This window comes from Stegastes partitus, unplaced genomic scaffold, assembly GCF_000690725.1.
Source record: "Stegastes partitus isolate 25-593 unplaced genomic scaffold, Stegastes_partitus-1.0.2 Scaffold900, whole genome shotgun sequence".
Taxonomy (NCBI): Eukaryota; Metazoa; Chordata; class Actinopteri; family Pomacentridae; genus Stegastes; species Stegastes partitus.
This window is the reverse complement of record NW_007578631.1, coordinates 210,906-231,701: the sequence shown is the minus strand read 5'-3', so window position 1 is coordinate 231,701 and position 20,796 is coordinate 210,906. Positions and strand designations below refer to the sequence as shown.

The window sequence follows — 20,796 nt, the reverse complement described above, 5'->3', positions numbered from 1 at the left end:
GAGACAGACAACCAAGCACACTCACATTCACACCTACGGACAATTTAGAATCACCAATTAACCTCAACATGTTTTTTGGACTGTGTGGGAGGAAGCCGGAGAGAACCCACGCTGCACGGGGAGAACATGCAGACTCCACGCAGAAAGATTCCGGTGCCCCCAACGGGACGCGACCCGGCAACCTTCGTGCTGCGAGGCAACAGTGCTACCAACTGCGCCACCCTGCAGTGATATCGACTTATGAAACAAAATAAGATATACTAGTTCAATGGAAAAATGCACTACCATAAACCATCTGGTACTGAAACATTTTCTTGAAAATAATAATTAATGTTATATTTTGTCATGTTAAAGGTTAAAAAGAAAACGTTGCATATGGCTTGTTAATATTATTTTCATTTTGATCTGTACTTTTGTGTTGTTTGCGGTCTTAATGTAGCAATATTAATCTTATAATAGTTACTTTTCATACAAGATTTTACATGAATAGAAAAAGAAACAAATGAGTAGCTTACAGAGCAAAATATATTGGTTCTGCATTTACACTTACAACTTACTTAAGTTTGCTGAGCACACTTCTACTTATGTAGGATTCTGAATACAGTATTTTCACATTTTATTTTTACCTTACTGAGTCGTCTTCCACCACTAATCTTGTCTTGTACAGTACATATTATTATTATTGTTGTTGCTGTTGATATTTCTCTTATTTCATAAGCTAGGTCTATTTTTGTTTTGCATACTTTGTCAGTTAAATTAAATTTGAACTTACATTGTAGCTTATTCATCATGCTCTATCACCAGACTGTGTGCAATATGCTACTGTATGTGTGTATTGTATACTGTAATATGTTATTATTATAATTATTGTTGTTATTGTTGCTGATTTTGAATGATTTTTATTTTGATTTTTGAATGCTGTTGTTGTTGCTGATTTTATGTTGGTGTTGTGTTGTTTTTTTCTGGTGTACCAATTTCCCTGAGGTCTTGTACCGAAGGGATCAATAAAGTTTTGTTCTAATTCTATTCATAATGCAGCAAAACATTGCTTTAAAATTAATAAAATTATACATGAACAAAAACAGGGCTGCAAGGTGGCGCAGTTGGTAGTACTGTCGCGTCCCGGTGGGGGCACNGCATCTGGTGCTGTTAAAGGTGCTCTTTACCTGACACTCCTTTTCTGGTCTTGAAGATTTCTTCAAAAACATCTGTAAAAAGGTCTTCGTGTTGATAGCACAGTTTTCTGACTCCTGACAGTTACTACACATGTTGCACATGGCCCACAAACAGTCCTTAAACTTTTTGATCAACCATTACATGATGTTATATTAGCCCTTGGAGTGCACCCTGTATTCACGTGTAAATGTCTTTAAAGAATGTACTATTTGAAACTTTCTTCATGGACTTCAGTAAGAATATTTTGGTATTGCCTGAAGGATAAACAATCCACAGTAAAACCTTGTGACAATAAGTCATTTATCAGTGTTTGCTATTTACAGTGCTTATTTGTGTATTTCCCCACAGTTTGTCCCTGAATGCACCACATATTTACATAAAACATGACGCCTCCTTGCAGTTTCATCCAATCAACGTCGAGCTGCTGGGACTGTTGTGCACCAAGTCTCGGCCCTCCCCGAGCTGATCTCCTTCCTGGATGGACCGTGAACGCACCACGCCCCTCTTTGCTCTGCTCTCACGCTGTCATTTAAAACAGCGAGGCCGCAGCAGGAGGAAAAGGCACAAGGAGGCTCCTGAGTGTGTCTGAGCCGAGTCACAGTCAGGTGTTAACATGTGAGCAGATACGCGCACATTTAAGTCTGCGGCGCGTTAAAGCGCAGACAACACACTCAATTGAGGCGTGTCATTACCTCCTTCACCGCAGTTAAGATGTGTGTTTGCACGGCGGCAGTTTGCGCCACAGTTTGCAATGAGGCCATTTAAACTGCGTTTAATCCCATAAAAACAGCCGGAGGACGCGTGGCTCGTCTGTTTGTGTCTGTGAACTGTCCCCGTCTGCCTCTCGCGCTCTCAAACACTGGAGCAAAAAGCACGTGGACCCGGCACGCGGCCGTCTGTTGCCTACCGGCGACGATGCTGCGCCGTGATTGGCTGAATGTAGGTCACTCGCCGCTGCTCTCGGCCTCCCATTGGCTAAAAATAGGTCACAGTCTCCGCCCACAGGTTTCCCCCATGCTACTGCCGCGTGACGGGCCGGCTGGAGGGGGTGAGGAGGAGGAAGGAGGGGAGGGGAGGAGGAGGGGTGTCTCGCTCACCAAACACCATGTTTACTACTTTAAAGGTGGCTGAACTGCTGTGTATTTTCAATAAAAATGAAGTTAACAATTCAACGTTCAAGATAAAATTCAAATGGTATAACCATGAAATGTCATTCTCCATTTTGTGTATTTACTATGGCATCTTTTTACTCTTTTTTAAAATTTTATTTCATTTTTTAAGTACCTCAAATGTGTTTTTTTAAACTGAACAAAAATAGACGCAGCCGGTCGTCTTTCCTGACTTGGAGAAAAAGTCTGTTTATTTAGCTGATGGTACACACAAAAGGCTTTTGAGCCGGTGACAAATTGTTGCCCACCAAGTTAATCCAGGTGTGGCTTTAGAGGACAATGATCAGGTAGCGTCACCGGCACACAGACACTCCTTGTTGACCAGTGACTACTAAAGGTCACCTTAATCACAATCAGAAACTGTTTTATTGCTCAGCAGGTTTTCACACACAAGGAGTGTGACTTGGTGTTTTAATGCATAACAATAAATGGTATTGTAGATTTGAAAATGTGTGGACAGGAAGTGGTGCAATTCAAATTAGCAGCAAGTGTAATCAAACAACGTAACAGAAGTACTTCCTTATATATATATATATACACTTACGACATGCAAATGAACTGTTGCCACAGATGACAAGGGAAAACCAACTGTGTTGAATGCTGTCTTGTCATTTGTTGTAATCAGGCACCTCAGTGTCCACAACTCCACCATTTCATCATCTAAAAAATAATTCCAGACAGCATAGTACAACAGATAATCTACCACATGATGCTCTGGATGTCTAACAACATGATCCAGTCCCCCCGGAAGTGTCCATCAACTTCAGTGGGCCGTTTAAGAAGAGAGGGAAGACTTTTCACATCTTTAACCTCATTAACTCTTTGTGTCACTGATTTGTTACTGACTTGTGATTTCTGCTCTATGGCACCACTGTCATTTCTGAGATTCTTGGTTGTCTCATGACGTCCATTCTGTTGTCAAGATGCTGTATGTTGGAGCAACAAATAGTTATTCTCCTATTTTAAAAAGAATGGAGAGAATGTGCTGTAGGGTGGCTCAGTTGTTTGCACTGTTGCCTCGCAGCAAGAAGGTCGCGGTTCGCGTCCCGGTGGGGGCACCGGGATCTTTCTGTGTGGAGTTTGCATGCTCTCCCCGTGCAGCGTGGGTTCTCTCCGGGTTCTCTGGCTTCCTCCTACACAGTCCAAAAACATGTTGAGGTTAATTGGTGATTCTAAATTGTCCGTAGGTGTGAATGTGAGTGTGCTTGGTTGTCTGTCTCTAAGTGTGGCCCTGTGATAGACTGGTGACCTGTCCAGGGTGTCCCCTGCCTTCGCCCTAAGTTAGCTGGGATAGACTCCAGCCCCCCCGCGACCCTAATGAGGATTAAGAGGTGTATAGATAATGGATGGATGGATGAACAAAAACAGAAACAAATGAGAAGCTTGTAAAATATAATACATCATAAAGTTTCCAGAAGTGCAGAGTAGCTTGCTAGTTTATAGTCGTAAAGCTACAGTAAAATCCTACTTATTAGTATTGAAACAATATTTAATAATGTCACAAATATAAGGAATTTTTCTCATTTCATTTTTGTTAGTTTTAAATGCAGTAATTTTACATGAATGTGGTTATATTTTTACTTCTCCCACCTATGTAATATGTGTGTTACGTAGTACACATCATCAATATTGTTAGTGTTTCTCTTTGTCATATTTTGCATGCGGTGTTTGCTTTTAAGTTGCATATTTTGCCAATTTCTGTTCTTTTCTTTGTTTAATTGCACAGTGGACATTATCTTTCACCAACATTAATATTTGCTTATATTTTTCTATGTGCTGAAACTTTACATGTATAAGCTAGTTTTAATTCATACTGTCGATTTCAGGATCACTAACATTTGTCCAGGGACAACAGTTGAAAATAGAATAGTATGATTAAATAAAACAGAACTCTTCTGTCCTTCTGGGACAATAACATTTCTATTGTTATGTTCCTTTCAGTGTTAATCGTGTGCTGTTGTGTGGTTTTTATGCGGTCGCAGTGTGAAGCCGATGTGCCAATCCTGACTTTGATAACAGCTTATAAATGTACTGAAAGGAGCAAATCATCCATTAAAACACCACATTGTGTCTCCTGCTGATACTAATTTGACTGACTCATAAATCAGATGCAGCAGCAGTTCCTAGAAGGGCCTTCGAGTCCTGTGTGGTGACGTAGTGCATCACACACATGGTGGCAGTGTGAGCAGTGAAATGCCAGCGAAATCTGCCTCTCTCTCTCTCTCTCACACACACACACACGTGCACGAGCGAGGAGAGAGCGTGCACGCTGGCATGCATCAGCTAAAAGTGTTGGAACAAGCAGCTCGAGTCCACTAATGTGTGATTTGAGCTTCATGAGGCGTTTCGAATTGAAATGATTCTTTCTTTCCTCCAGACTTGGGAAGCAGCCATCGTTGAAAGTGTGCTTAAATGGCGCCATCTAGTGGACATTTGTTGGTAATGCACCACTGAAGAAGCGCCACAGCTGCTGAACAGCATTCGCCCTGTCTCTAGCTGACTGGAAAATTCACATCCTCCCCCCTAAACTTTCTGGGAGACATGTGCCAGTGCATGTGGGACCTCTGGGGCCAGCTGGGTAGTCAAGAGGGTATAAACGGCTCACCTGACCGCAGGCTCCAGGTGCACAACACTTGCTCCATCGCTGGAACTGCTATGTGGTGGTGGTTGGGAATGGGGTTGGAAAAAGAGAGAGAAAGAGGCCACTTCAGGGTCCCTGTAGGAAGAAAGCGTGGATAAAAATACCTATAGTGGATTAATTGATGCAAACCAGTGCTTTACAGTAGGAGAGGTGCCAGTAGTGCATTTACAGACTGTGTTGGGTCTTCATGGGAGTAGACGAACAGTTCAGTGGCAGCTGAATGCAAATATTTGTAGCTGGAATAACCACACCGAACCTAAGCATCATTCTACCCATTTCTAATGTTATGACAACACCTTAAACCACGTACAGATGAGTAGTTTCTGTGTTTAATTTGTTTGGTGGTAAACCCAAACAAAAATTTACTTTAACTCTACACTTAGAATTTATCAGAATCTGTTTGGACCTGTGAAAGAAATGGATTTTGTTAATGGAGGCGAGACTATTTAGCTTAGCCTCATGTTAAATGTGAAATATGCCATTTTTTTCCCTGAATGTGTTGTTAGCAGTGTCACTGAATCATCCCTGAAAATGCAGGATACCGTTTCTGGAAAGATGTCGCTGTTGGTGGCAGAAACTGGAGGTGAACATCGCAAAACCTGAGCAAGTAAAACTATCTGCATGTTTTTAGTGGTTTGGTTGATGGAACCCACTGCTGCAGTTATCATGAACATAAAAAGAGAGAAGATGTGAAAACATCAGTAACTTGAGGAAAGCCTGGTAAGCAGAAATCTCAACCAGTGCAGTCATATGTTATCAACTGGAGCTCATGTGACCATCTAAGTTTGGGCTAGTCTTTGTCCCACAATGGGAATTAAAGATCTTTACAGAAATTAGAGACAAAGATGAGCTTGTTCTCAACCCCAAAATGCATTTTTGTGTTTTCTGTTTTAACTGGCTGCATCTTCTGTATATTTGCCTGATTCCTTCCAATAGGTTTCCTGTAGAGAGCCATGATATTTGGTGTTTAATACACATAAAAGTAGGTTTATAGCAGATTTTGTATTAAATTTAAGTCAAATAAATACTAGCATAAGTAGAGTGTATCGGTGCATAGCAGGTCAAATAAACATGCAAAAATTCTGCATATATTTAGATAAAAGCAGACTAACAACACACCATTACAAATAATACACTGAAACATTTACTTGATTAACCGTTTCTTCAAGCAAATCACTATTCTGCCTCCAATTTATAATTATTAAATTACAATTAAACAACTCCTGTTTACGTAAACCCATGTTTGAACATGATTTCCATTATTTCTCACAACCAGGAAAATTGAACGTATTCATCTGAATGAAAATGTAAGCAAAACGAAGGACGTAATGTTTCAGGGTTTCTTTTTTTTTTTTTTTATTTGATTCGAGGGTTTTCAACAACTCACTTTTTAGGCAAAGAAAAGGATAGTAATTTAGTAATAATATTACATGTTTTAGTTTTACAGAAAAAAAAAAGAAAAAACACGTCTGGACAGGACCTAAGTAATGAACTATGTGTACACGCTTTTCTTACAAAAATGGGCCATAAGTGTGGCAATGAGGGAGCAGATAAAAGGGGCTCGGGGAGGAGGAAGGGGAGGATATCACATCGATACATATACTCATCCCGCTGTTTTACAAAGTCCCCGACTCGTTCCCTCCCGCCAATACAATACCAACAATGATAAAAGAAATGATACTTGGAGTAAAAAACAGCAAATAATCAATATATAATAAAATATAATACGAATTGTACAGTACACTCCTGTTATTTCTCTTGTCCTTTTCAAATCCTGAACACATTAACAGCTTGAGTCGTGTTTTTGCTCCATTCACGCCTCTTAAAAAACAAAAAAAAAAAGTCACAAAAGTAGTGTACATTAAAAACAAGGTCACCAACACTTTTCTGTTCCTCTTAACACCTTTTCTTCCTATGCAGTCACTTTAGCACAGTATGGCCTTCAGTGACAAATACAACCTTTTACTGCCCCAACGCTCATTTTCATGAGCTTCTTAGAGTATCAGGTCAGCATTTTTCTTTTTCTTTTTTCCTTAAAAGATAAATTTATCTTGAGGGCAAATGTCATCTCATTATAAAAAAAAAAAGTGAGCTTCTCCACTGGGGTAACAAATGAACACACAGAGCAACAGACAAGGACTATACGTTTTAACTGTGAGTAATGTGAAAACATTCTGAAAAAATAAACTGGTACTTGAGGTTTCTCACCTCTACAATAGCATCCAATTCAAAGTTATGCGCAAACACTGCTAAAGGGGAAATTTAAATATTATATATATGTATATATATATAAAAAAAATACAAGATGATAGAAAAACCTCAAATTAATTTTTCCAAACAGATGCTACTAAAGTCATGTGGTCTAGAGTTCCTTCACCTTTGGGCAAGAGGAGACCGACAACGATGGTGGATTTGATTTTGGGCCTTTTGAAGTCCACGTTAATTAATCGTCCACCTCTGCTGTCGTCAGTGAGGATTGTATACAGGTTTATCCGGGGAGATTCTGATAGTTACACTAAACCCTCCCCATTCTCCCACCTCTTTTTTGTTAAAAACGTGCTAGCTCTTGCTCGCTTCTCGGATTATTTAAAAAAAATAAACATCAAAAAACAATCTAGTCTAGAAAACTGTTTGTGTTCACTGACTGTACTCAGCCAGAACTGTTGATCTCTCAGGCTGGACCAGAGCCGGGACCGTCAGCGGGACTGGTGAATGGTCACTACTGTCCGACTGGTCATGAGGCGATGGAGATCTCATCTTCATCAATGCCCAGGCCCCGCTGCTGGTCGTCACACCCCGGCAGGAGAACTTGTGCCGTGCCAGGAGCCCGGGGTTCCAGAAACGGTGTCGGCATTTGTGGCATTGGAATGCAGCTTGTTTCAGATGCTGGCCCCTGTGTTTCAAGGCTTTGTGTAATGAGCTGGTGCGTCGTCCACACACCTGGCACCGCAGACGGGCGTGGCGGCCTGAGTTTCTCGGTGGGTGTCTGATGGCGTGGTGGACCAGCAGGGAACCATGCTTGGCGTACATGGTGCTGGGACAGATGGGGCAGGGGAAGCGCTTGAGAGGGACATCCATTGAGGTAAGCCCCGTGACTCTGACAGCACCCCCGCACCACGACTTCACTTTCATCACACTGCCCTTTATCCTCAGCTGGGCCAGCAGCTTCTTTTTGTTGAGCTGTGCCTGCAGTTTGCCCCTCCTTTTCCTTAGTAGCAACAGCTTCCTGCGAGTGTCTTTACTCAGGGGGACGCCCACCAGCTTTCCGTCTCTCATGATGCTGTGGATCACCACGCGCCTTTTTTTCTTTCTGTGTTTTCTTGTCTGTCCATGCCGCTTTTGGAAGTTTTTTGCGCGGTAGTGAAAAGGGTGCTGCAGCTGTTGTTGTTGTGGCTGCTGTTGTTGTGGTGGTGGTGGTGGTGGTGGTGGTGGTGGCTGTTGTTGTTGTTGCTGCTGCTGCTGCTGCTGCTGCTGCTGTTGTTGCTGCTGCTGTTGTTGTTGTTGTCCCGAAGCTCCCTGCTGCATGTGGGACGACCCGGCGTAGTTGGAACCTGAACCAGAATCGTAGAAGAGCGGCGAGTATCCAGAGGGTTGGGATTGGTTGACGCGCTGGCCGCTGCGGTCAATGCCATGCTGAGATAGCTTGTGCCGCACTAAACTGTTTGAGTAGGCGAAGGCTTTGCCACATACTTCACAACGAAAGGATTTCTCCAGTCCCACCCCGCCACCATGGACAGTCTGTTGATGTGCCGTCAGGTGGAAATAGTGGCGGAATGATTTCCAGCACACTGTGCAGGTGTAAAGCCTCTGAGAGGGGGTGCCAGATGTTGGAGACTTTTCCCCTTGGGAGCAGGATGTGAAGTAGTCAGAGTTTCCCGAGTTGGCGACCTGACTAATGGCAGCTGCAGCACCTTTTATCCTCCTCCCCTGGTTGTCGATCTCCCCCTTTCTATGCAGTTTCCCATGCCTCACTAGACTCTGGGCGTAGGCAAACATCTTCCCACACAGGTTGCATTTGTAGTTCTTTTGCCCAGAGTGCACAGTCAGATGCTTGGTGAGGTGGAAAGGCTCACGGAACATTTTGCCACAGACATCGCAGGCGTGAGGCTTCTCCCCCGTGTGAACACGATTGTGTCTCCGCAGAGTCTCCGCTCGTCTGAAACGTTTGCCACATATCTGACACCCATACGGCCTCTCTGAGCCGTCCCCTGGAGGCGCAGGGCTCCTCCGCCTCCGAACGATGGTGTTTGGGTCCCTTTTCTCTCTGGGCTTTCTGGGCCTCCTGGGCTTTGTGTGGGGCTGGCTGGGGTGGGTTAGAGGTATGGTGGAACCGTTGAGGCTGGACGTGGATGATGGTCCACTCATGTTACCAAACCCCAACCCCCCCAGCAGGCCTCCGATGATATCCCTCCTCTCTCCCTCCCGACTCTCTGTGTTTATGTCACATGAGGCTGCAGCTGCAGCGGCGATGGCTGACATTGCACTGCTGGTGACCTCATCCTCTGAATCATCCAATAGGGAGGAGAGGGGCAGGTGAGGCTGCTGTGGTTGCGGTGGTGGATGGTGGTGGTGCTGTTGCTGATTCTGTGGGTGGGGATGAAGAGTTGGGGCTAAAGGGGCCTTACGGAGAGTTTGGTTGGTCATTTCACTGGCTAACGTACTCTCTGAGGGGTACAGGGAAGAAGTCTGTGACCGTCTGTAGTCGTCAACTCCACTGTTGTAGGACGACTGGTTCTGGTAGCGATTTCTGGAATAATCTGTTGCATACTTGTCATTAGCCATCCCTGCCCCATCGTTTGAAATTGCTACCCTGTTCCCACTGCTCCCCAGTTTACTGCTGCTTGGGTTGGATGATGCGCTCCCTCCACTGCTGGCCCGGTTTTTTGAACTGCGAGGAGGTTTGCCACAAGCTCCTGAGGCAGCATGGTTGAGTAGAGAGGTGCTCTCACGGAAACAACGCCCACAAGCCGGACAGCGGAAAGGCTTCTCATCGTGGATTTTCTCATGTCTCGTAAGTGACTCTCGACGATTGAAGGACTTTTGGCAGATGCTGCAGACAAAAGGCCGGTTTTCTGAGTGGGTGACACTGTGTTGGATGAGGTGACCCCTCTTTTTAAATCTCTTCCCACACTCGCCACAGCAGAATATTCTCTCTGGGCTGGGAGAGTTACAGTCCGACTTCCTGCTTTGGCTTTCTGGCGTCAAACCGTGGCTGCGGAGATGCCTTCGAAGGCTGGACAGGTGGGTGAAGGTTTTACCACATTCACCACAGTGGTAAAGGGGTTCAGGTTCGGGCTGGCCAGATGAGCTATTGCTGTGACTGTCTTGGGATTTTGACAGTTGTTGGTTACCGTTGGCTACAAGCACAGACGTGGAGTTTGAGGAAGCGGGGGCAGACGAAGAGGAGGAGACAGTGGAGGATGACTGCTGTTGCTGTGAGGATGATGAAAGTAGAGAGGAATGCTGTGGCTCACTTCCGATGCTACTTAGACCAACACCCCCAGATCCTCCTCCCACGAGGCCCGTCGAGGAGCTCTGACTGTGCCCACTTGAGCTGCTATTGTGGCAGTTACTAACACTGCTGCTGCTATGGCTGTGACTGCTGTGGCTGCTGTGGCTGCTACCGTCAGTTTTCCTCTGGGGCAGGTAGCCTGCCATTGCTTTCTTTCTCCTGCTTCCTCCACTTGAAGCTGATGTGGACGAGCTGTCTCCCGACTTTGTTCCATCGTCTTTAGAGAGTGACAGGTGTAGGGGCAGGGGGAGGGGGAGACCGGCCTCTTGTTGCATTAGTGATGCTATCTGGTTGGAGGAAAGGACTGGAATGCCTTGGAAATCAAAGCCGCCCAGTGGGGCAGGTTGGGGGGCCGGGTGGAGAGGGTGCGGGTGGTGAGTGTGGCTGTGTGGATGAGATAAGGCATGAGGGGTCAGCTGCTGTTGTTGCTGTTGAGGCTGTGGAGCTGTGTGGCTGTGGCTGTGGGAGGAGTGGAGGGCAGGAGGTGGGGCTAAGGCTGAGTTTGACTCGGTGGTCCCTTGGCCGAGGCCCAAGCCCAAGTGGTTGTGAGTCCCTTGCTGAACAAGGAACTGCTCCAGGCTGCTGTTGGTGGGGACGCCAGACAGGAAGTACTGGTTGGCTGCGAGCATGCAGCTGAACTGCTGGTGGAGGCTGCGGGGATCGGACTGACCGACTAGGGGGACTGCAGTGCTGCCTGAGGGGTTGTTGGAGGCTGAAGCAGAGGTGGAGGGTGAAGGTGAGGAGGAGGAGGGACCAGGGGAGGGCTGGGGGACAGAGAGACCTGGATGTAACGGGGGAGGCGGGGGTGCTGGTGCGACAACACCCCCGATTACCCCAGCGCTTCCCCCACTGCTGCTCCCGCCAAAGTCAAAACGTCCCATCCCAGAGTGGAGCTGCTCCTGTGCCAGCGCAGCCTCGGCCGGGTGAAAAGGTCGCAGAAACTGGGGGTATCCTGACGAGGAACTCCCACTCCCGCTGCTGCTACTGCTGCTCATCTTACTGGACTTCCTGGAGCTGTGGGACGAAGAGGACGACTGGCTCTGGTGGGAGATGGATGGGGGAGGCGCACTCATTTTGGCGAATAATGATGAGGAGTCAGCAAAGGCGTTGCTCCGAGAGCTCTGGAGGGATCCCAGGCCGAGGCCAGATAGGAGGCTTCCAGAGCTCTCAGCAGAGGGCTGGTGCTGCTGCTGGAGCTGCTGCTGATGCTGCAGCTGGACTTGCTGTTGGTGGCTCAGTTGTCGTTCTAATCCAAGGCCTTTGAATTGGTGGGCTTGGTGTCCACTTAGCATCTCTAAAATGTCCATGGGGTACTTGCTGAACTGGAACATCTCCCAAAACAGCTGTGGCAAAGTGTCGAGGGGAAAAAACTACCCCGAACACTAAGTCTATAGTTGCTAGAAACAGCAGTGAGCCCTTATCAAACTAATAAAGTTTGATTTTCAGAGGTAGAGGCCGCTGTGGTTTCTACCCCAAACTTCCAACAATCCACCAAAAGCCGCTGCTTGATTCACTCACATCAATGTATCACTAATAAATTTACTCTCCATTTAAAAGCGAAGCCTTCAAGTGCTTCTGTGGGATGGTATAAAATGGGTCATAAATAGGCAATATACTAAATGATAAAAAACTGAGTCTGTAGTGTTCCTTTTAAGTGTTCCATAACTGTAAGCTGATTTTTAAAATCAGATCAGCAGTCCCATGAAGTGGAGTGTGTCCCGTTATTTAAGAGGAGGATGAATCATTGCTTCGCTGTCCTTCTGTCCCGTCATGAAGTTTTGTGAGGAGCCTGAGGAAACACAAAGAAAAGACAACAATGTCACTTAGTGATTCGGTGATACTGAGCAGATAAACCAAACAGCAGCAGTGCATTAATTTTCTTGCCCTCAGTGCCTCAAACCCCGGATGCTGACTGTCACGAAAGGAACCCCTAGCATAAACAACTCAGCTTCAGCACAAAGCAATTGATTTAGCTGCAGCTGATACAGCGAGAATAAACACATTTTTGCAGTTGTGAATATTTAGCTGCAGTAGTGCTTATTTTACATTGACAGAAATTATAATCGTATTAATATTGGAAACGCCTCCTGTTGAGGCTGTTGAGACTTTCTGTGGCTCAACAAGTCTGAAGGTATTATTCAAAGGGCGGCAAGTTTCATGTACACATTTCTCCAAAGAAAAGAAAGTGTGACCATAATTACCACATCTAATTCGATAAACAAGCACACTGACAATGTCCAACTCAGCCTAAGTGAAAACTGGGTCACTGCCTTCCTGATATACCCACTCAGATGCCTGAGCAGCTGTTGCACAATTATTTTTGGACAACTCTGGAAATCTTGGAGTGCGCTTTGCATTTCATTGTTTATTCAACCAGGTAAACTTTTCTTCAGCTGGCTCTCTAATATCAGCCAGCTTGAACCCAGTGACCCCACTGCTCAACAGCTGCCATAAACTCATAACTCTGAGGGGTTTTATCCTCAATGGTTTTCTTCTTAATGTTAAGCTGTGTAGCCAGATTGTATTTTAATTTGGCTTTAGTTTTAAAAAAGCAGTTTTAATCACATTAGCTTACGGTTAGTGGGCACAGGGCTGTCAAAAACTTAACACAGTCATCAAGAAAAATAAATATCAGTGTCAAAAGGGAGATATGCAAATGCAATCTTCATCATCTATAGTTTATTTGTGAAACTCAAATCAGCCTAATAAACAGAACAATTAATCATTTTACAGCTTGTTTTTTTGTTTTTTTATTGTGTGAAAATAAACATACAAGTCAAATAATAGTCCTTGTCCACTGTTTAATTCAAAACATATTGTCTTGTTGCAGCATCTTTAGTGTGGCTGCTTTCCTTGAAAGCATTTTATCTGAACTGTTGGCACACATTTGGAGATGTAAAAATTAAGATTAAAAAATAATACACCATTTGACCTATTCAACACATCAGACAAATGAGTAAGTGTGGAAAACGGAGTTAATAAAGGCAGAAGAGAAGCTCAAAATGCCTCGTGTCTCCTGTCCAGCTCCTGCTGGATAACATGGCTGCTGTCGGCTTGTCGCCACCAACACACACCACTAAATGCCAGTTTTAAAAAAAAAAAAAAAAAAAAAAGGTGGTCTAATGGACACTGTCTTTGTGTGTGAGAGGAGAACAGGAGCTGCCGAGAATCAACACTGAGCTCAGCATTTCTTTCTCTATGGCTAATGACTTTTGTTTTGTTTTAATTAATGAAACAATTATGTTAGAAATGTATCCACAAAAATGTAGGTCACTACACAGAGCAGCAGCTTGATACTGTTAACTCTTGAAGGAATGTAGTACTTTAGAATTAATATATAAACAGATACTTATAGTGTCAACTACAATGTCCAATTCAAATCCACCACTTAGCTTTTAACCCTGACACCATTAACAACCGATCCCCAGTCAGAATACATAATATCTGAAAGTAAGTCTTCCTGTCCAACCTTTACATTTCTCAACAAACCTCACCTTGGTCATAACTGTCAGGTAAAAAGAAGCATTTTAGTCTTCTAATACTACACCGAGGGAATTTCTGACTATGCAATTTAACAATATTAAAAAAACACGATATGCAGCGAGACAGCAACTTTGGCAACAAGCAACCTGACTTGAGGGTAAATATAATAATAATAATAATAATAATAATAACAATAATAATAACTCCTATCCTACAACCTCCACATATTCACACATTCAGTCCTTCACTCTTTAACCCTATAAACCACAAAACCCAAAGGCATGTTGTCTTAAATCAATAAGTTAAATAATAGCCTAAATGACACCATTTATCAGTCAGAAACTGTTTTTTAAAAAAATCATCAGTCCTCCTGTTTTTGGTCAGGAAACATTTCACCTAAATCCCTGTATTTTACGTGTTGTATTTTTAAAAAATTGCCAAAAATAAACCCTTTGCGCTTATTAAATCTATGAAAACTAAAAAATTCTGCACTGCTCAGCACAGCAATAAAACTTTCAGTGTTTTAACTGTAACAAACAGCCACACAACAAAAATTCTGTGACTTTTGGCAAAACTTCATGTTGTTAGACAGAGCAGGTAAGAGACAGGTTTTGAAAAAATGTAAAATGTGACTAGTAAAATATTTATAGTACATAAAGTCACCATTTTTCTAAAGTATTAACATCTGCAGACACTTGAAAAATGTTAAACATGCTGATTCTTTCACATTTTGAGAAATTCAACTTTGTCTACTATTTTTAATCATTTGACATTATAACTGTGTTATGCTGCACAAAAGACATTTTTGAGTTTTATCTACTTCTAGCCACAGTTGTGTTGTTTCCATATACTTTATATTGCAGTGAAAAAATAGAATACAGGAGGAAAAAATGTGGCAGGAGCAAAAGATGGCCCACTTATTCAGAATCAGTACTCAAACTAAACACTTTGTGTCTAGTGCTCTTATCTTTCTCCAACAGTTTCACTGTCATTTATCTTAATACTGTCAAAATTTCTGCACAGATAAACACTCTGATGCTAATCTAATGACACTATTTCCGATAACAAATGACACTTCTCTCTTTCACTGTTGGCAACAAACTGCTGCTAATATCCCTCACCAAAATATTAGCATAAACAATTCAAGTCGTTTGTTCTCGTGTCTCAATCTTGCCTTTTTCTGGGTGACATGTGTTTCGAAAAACTGAGGTTAAATCTGCTCTTAATTCTGACCTTCTCTTGGCTTTGTACAGCGCGCTCGACATGAACAACTCTCCCCTGAGACAGAAACCAGAGAAGCCAAACATCCTCATATGTGCCGTCACATCTGTGTACAGTTTGAAGCTTGGCAGAGTGACAGTGGAGACTCATACCATGCAGACTGATTTGTATCTAAGAAATTTCTGAAAATATGGCATCAAATTCTTGCTTATAATCTAAGCCAAACGTCCGTTTTAACTATGACAAACTGCTGTAATTTAAAACTCTGTTTGTGCGCTTGCATTTGTAAAGCACTAATCAGAAACTTGAAGGAGGACCGTTTCAAATGCTTAAAGTTAGATAGCTGTTAGAGCAGAAAAAAGGTGCTTGTGTTCACAAAAGATATTATTAAAAGTTGTTTTTGTAATTCCTAGAATAATTACGGACTGTGCGTATACTTGTATTTAATAAAGCAATCTTATTAATTACCACAAAAAGTTTCTCCAATAATAATGATACACTTCTGAGTAATTTGTGATAAATCTTTCATCTCTCTTCAGCACAATCATCCCATCAGGCTGCAGAAACAGGGTTACGAAACTGACAGGTACAGATCCAAAACGAGGAAAAACAAATAACGCTGTCAGAAAAGTAAATACAAACAACCTCAACACATGACACATCAGCACTAAAAAATGGACTGAATCACTAAAGCTGCAAGGAATGCACATGGTCTGTGCAAACGAAAACGAGAAACAAAAATAGCTTCACCACGATTCGGAAAGGTAACAATAATGACTCCACACAGTCAAGGTCTTCTCCCCCACCAAATTACACTGACTGGCATTAGCGACGGAGCTCGCTAATAAGCTTTTTGTGGTAACAGTAACTCAAACCCAAACAGCAGTCGCTCTGTCTGCCTTTTCAGTCATTACTGGGTCTGTGACAGGAGTCAGACCTGCCGCTGTTTGTCACTTTGTCAGTCCCCTTTTTCTAATTTCTACATTTTTATTTACTAGTATTATGTGAAATGCAACTGCTGTTACCAGTGTGCAAAAGCCAATTAGTTCATCACATCTTGATCTGTACGACATTTCTTTCAAAGTATTGTCGCTGTTGCCTTGTTAAGGAGTAAATGTTCGACCATGTGTAAAACGAATCCAGCTATTGATTTAGAAATTGATGATATTTTCAAACCATAACAAAATTTAGTTTTATTCAGGATTCACTCCTAAATTGAATATAATTAAAAAGCTGAATGAGGGTTTTTCACATGAGGACATTTTATTTTCACTGTTAATCACTGGCACACATTGTGTATATCCGTCAGATATAACAGAAGTATTGAAAGAGCTTCTTTACACAGTCATGATAATAAATGTATAACATAAAAATATATATTGCGATATTTTAGGCCATGTCACCCGGCCATACTTTCAAGATGCAACTGCATCTGCATCTTCATATCTGCTGGTCAACCAATCAGCACAACAGTCAGTAATATAAATCGCTTTCATTGACGAACCAGGATAAATGACAACAAACGGCAACTTAAAACCCGGCTTCAACTTTTAAAGTCACAATGAGGCTCTGCTGTGTCAATATAATGTAATTTGTGTTTAGGAAAATCCCAATTATATAGCATTAACAATTTAATTAACTACAAGCTAATGATAAAAGTCCAAGTTGCATGGATTTTGCGTTTTTTTATTCTTTTTCTAGTGAGCAGCGGGAGGCACTGGGCTTGACAGACCGACTGAAACCGAGAGTCTACAGGTTTTATTCCCAACCAATCAGCACAGCGGCTCGGCTCACTGATCAGTAACCAGAGTGGAGAAACAAATTAATGCATCACTGACTACTGATTGGCTGGAATAAAAACTGTCAGCGCTCACTGGCACATTGCCACCCCGGTGTGCGTGATGTATGTGGAATTTCCTTCAAAGAGCTTGACCTCAGATGTGCACACAATAAAAAGAAAAAAATTGTGCAATATATTTGTCGTTGAATTACATATTTCCTCCCAACGGTACGCAATTCTTTGCAACTGCCTTTGAAGTGTGTTTGCTGTTTTCTGGTTGGCATGTTAACAGTGAAAAAAAACAAAAAGAAAAACAGAAATACAACAATGTTCAAAACACATTGATCAGACTATAACACTGCACTTTGTGTCTTTACAGATGTCCTAGTCTGAGAAACACTTTAACACCAACTACAACTAATATCTGAAACAAAACAAAGTCGCAACCAGTGATTATTTTCATCATTAATTAAACTGATGAGAAGATGCATGGTCTATAAAACACCATAAAACTGCAAAAAGGCAAGATGGCATCATTTAATGCGCTGTTTTGACTGACCAACAGTCACAAGATAAACTTTACTATGAAGTAAGAGATGAAACAGCAGGAATTTCTCACATTTCACAACATGGAATATTCATAATTGTAGCTTTATTTTTGCTTGGGAAAAAAAATGCTGTGGTGATTGGTTTTTAAAATAGTTGATTTCATTAACGGTCGCCCCATTTCTACCCAAATAAATAACAATAAAACAACAAATAAAGCAAATAAATTATTATTAGACACTAATTAATGTTGTGAAGCTAAATACAATCTTTAATCATTCATTACAGAGAGAAATTTGATTTTAGATGCAACTAAAGTGAGCAGGCACATACTTGCAACAAAAGCTGAACACCTGATTTCAATTTGGGACTGCACACATTTTACAGGCATCGTATTTATGGTTACAGATGTTTAATACAATGCTCCACAAACAGGAATATCACTGTCTGAAGGCGACATGCAAAATCTAATTCAAGGCACACTGAAGATGTTCTGCCAGCTCTTGATGGTTTTGTCACACATCTGATTTTCTTATTGTTCTCTCTTAAATTATTCCTCCAAATAATTCATACCAGTGAACATATTCTCAGATGCAGCATGAAATAAAAGAAAATGAGGCAACTCTGAAGAGTGCAATCCAGCCATGCTATCAAGTAAACATTTTTATGAGAGCGTGGGGATAAAAACACTTTATCCAGAGAGAAAGAGTGCCTTAAGAAACGTATTAAAACATGCATAACTTGTCAAATCATAGTGTTTAATTTGGAAAGATGAGCTTCTTGACCTCTTCTAACCCTTGACCCCGTTTAAAGAGAAGAGGTAAGCTGTAGTATTATCACATACTGCTATTTTTAATGAGCACCGAGGAACTCAAAGCTAATTGTGCTGCAATAATCTACATTTCCAACCTACTTGCAAGCATTTCTTCATGACTACTGTGCTGTGCTTCTGTCTCAAACCGTTACATGACCAGGGCTTCTGGTGCACCTGCAGCATCTACAAGACGTGTGTATCCTGTTTTCTTAAATTTGACATATTCTTGAACCTATATATTCATTCATTCATTTTTTTTTTTTTCATTTCATGTTACTTAAAAAAAAGAAGAAGGTAGGCTGCAGCTTCTTAACATCAGGAGAAACGGTGTAGCTTGTTTGGGAAGTAAATCTCCCCACAGTTGAGCTTCCACTCAGTCTGAACTGAAGATGCAGCGCCAGTTTTTGCAAAATGCATGCTCAGGTACGTGCAGTTTCAAATGACATGAGCTTTACTTAACTGTCAGCTCACATTTTTAATGTTGATAATATCAAGCACAGCACTAGTGACACACGGAAACTAATTAGCCCAGCAGTGTCTCAATCTGGAGCACAGTGGCTGCATGTTGTTTGCATCTTACCGGCTGATCCACAGGTCTGAAGCTCCCTGCTGGACCGCAGCTGTGGAGGGAAACAGTCCGCTTTCTCCGGCGACAACCGACGACTTCAGGTGGACAATCTGAAACAGGTGAACGGATGGCCGAGCAGGTCAGACTGATACAAAAATCCGTTATCAGTCACTCACCGGAGGCTGCTAGCATCCGTCAATCACCCAGCTAGCTAACGGCAACTCACTGCTCTAACAGAATGCTGCCATAATGGTTCAAAAATTGACAGAAATTGCATTTTTTTAGCCGCATTAAAACAATTACACATACAGTGTCTTTTAAATGAAGCTAGAATATATGTGACAAAACGATAACATACATAATAAGTAAACTAACACAGAGCTAAAGCAGGTATCCTCACGCTAACAGAGCTACCGCTTAGCTGCGCTGTTAGCAGCGCTTAGCTTGGCAGCTAGCAAACTAGCCAGCACACTGCTGCTGGAAACGGCTTTTGTTTTGGTTTTTACCTCGGAGCAGACGACGTCTGGAGGCAAAATAAGCTCAGAAACAAGGCAGTAAAAGTATGAAAACACCGAGGAGAGGGTGCGCCGTGAGAGCGGGGTCCCTACTGCCTGTCAGCGGGGCCTTTTTCTTCATCCATGGAAAAACACTGTGAAAGGCCTGGCTCTCCATCGGCCCGGGAGGGCTGCTTTTCACTCGCTAACAAAAACTATTTCCGCTGGCCCGGCCCGATATGTCCATTGTCTGCCTCCGCCGTCCTGCAGCTCCGCCGGCTCACTGCTCGTCTTCACCCACTCGGCGCCTTTGTTTTGTTTCCGTCGTGTTTTTCCTGCTTTTCTCCGCGGCCGCCTGTTTTCCGCCCTGTGTCAGTTTTAGGTGCCCCCCTCTGTAGTCGACGGCTCCTCCGATGCTGCTAGCGTTAAAATGGTAGTTTCCTGTCTGCATAATGGTTCCGGGTAGAGCCAGGCACAGGTTAGTCCGTCCGGCCGCGACCACACCGCCGCCGCGTTCACATCCACCTCTGCCCCTCCGTTTGTGAAATACGGATCCGATCCAGCATGATGCTCATGAATAAATAAACCGTGCGCGTGCCCACGTACACGCGCCTGCGTGCGTGCACGTTTGCACTCCACTAAGAGAGATAAAACTGAGCATCCTGACACCGCGTGTCATTAAGTCCCCTGCGCGCCACTGTGTTTGCATGTGTGTGTGAATGTGTGTGTTTTCACACCAAGTGTGTGAAATGTTAATTAGTCAATTAAAGATATCATTACGGCGCATGCTGCATAACATTACAAGGTGTCTGTGTATGTGTATGTGTATGTGTGTGTGTGTGTGTGTGTGTGTGTGTGTGTGTCATGCATGTGCTGCTGTGTGCCTGGAGTCTAATTTGCATTCAATTAAAGTTACTATTACAGTACAGTATTCCTGCTTATTGCTGTTGTGTGGGTGTGTTTCACTGTGTGCATCTGTCACTTTGCTCTGTTGCACTGCTCACGTTGTGGAGGCACAAATGTTTACACACTCAGAGTGGTGGAGGCGAAAAGAGTCCCAATAAGCATTTATTTTTAGAGTGAAGACAGCATTAAGATGAGGTAAGCAGTGATTAAGTTTGCAGAAAATGAATGTAAGTCGATGTAATGTTTTGTGAAGCAATCAAAACAGCAATGTGTGTGTGTCAACTCTGCACACATGCAAATATATATAACATGAAAGTCAAAAGGAAGGAGAACAAAACATCTAATTGAAAAGTAATTTTAAAAAAATAAACTTAACAAAACAAAGCAACAGTTGCATCAGGCTTTCTGAGTTGTGACAACTTCTTTTGAAATTAAGTTCAACTGACAAACGACGCTGAGTTGGAGGAATAAGCTTCTGCTCTCCAA

At 42.8% G+C, this 20,796-nt stretch overlaps 1 protein-coding gene across 1 annotated transcript; it reads right to left on the bottom strand.

Annotated features, from left to right (window-relative positions):
- Positions 1-6,317: 6,317 nt before the first annotated feature.
- LOC103366048 (probable GPI-anchored adhesin-like protein PGA55) lies at positions 6,318-19,934 on the bottom strand. The gene is made up of 3 exons (XM_008293665.1): positions 19,417-19,934; positions 18,923-19,020; positions 6,318-12,287 (listed from the first exon to the last, which is right to left on the bottom strand). Exon 3 carries the CDS (start codon positions 11,827-11,829, stop codon positions 7,624-7,626), a length of 4,206 nt encoding a protein of 1,401 aa, XP_008291887.1. The 5' UTR covers positions 11,830-12,287; positions 18,923-19,020; positions 19,417-19,934; the 3' UTR covers positions 6,318-7,623.
- Positions 19,935-20,796: the final 862 nt, after the last annotated feature.

Excerpts from the sequence above, each read along its gene's own strand:
- LOC103366048 (XM_008293665.1), bottom strand. The coding sequence starts at position 11,829 with ATGTTCCAGTTCAGCAAGTACCCCATGGACATTTTAGAGATGCTAAGT.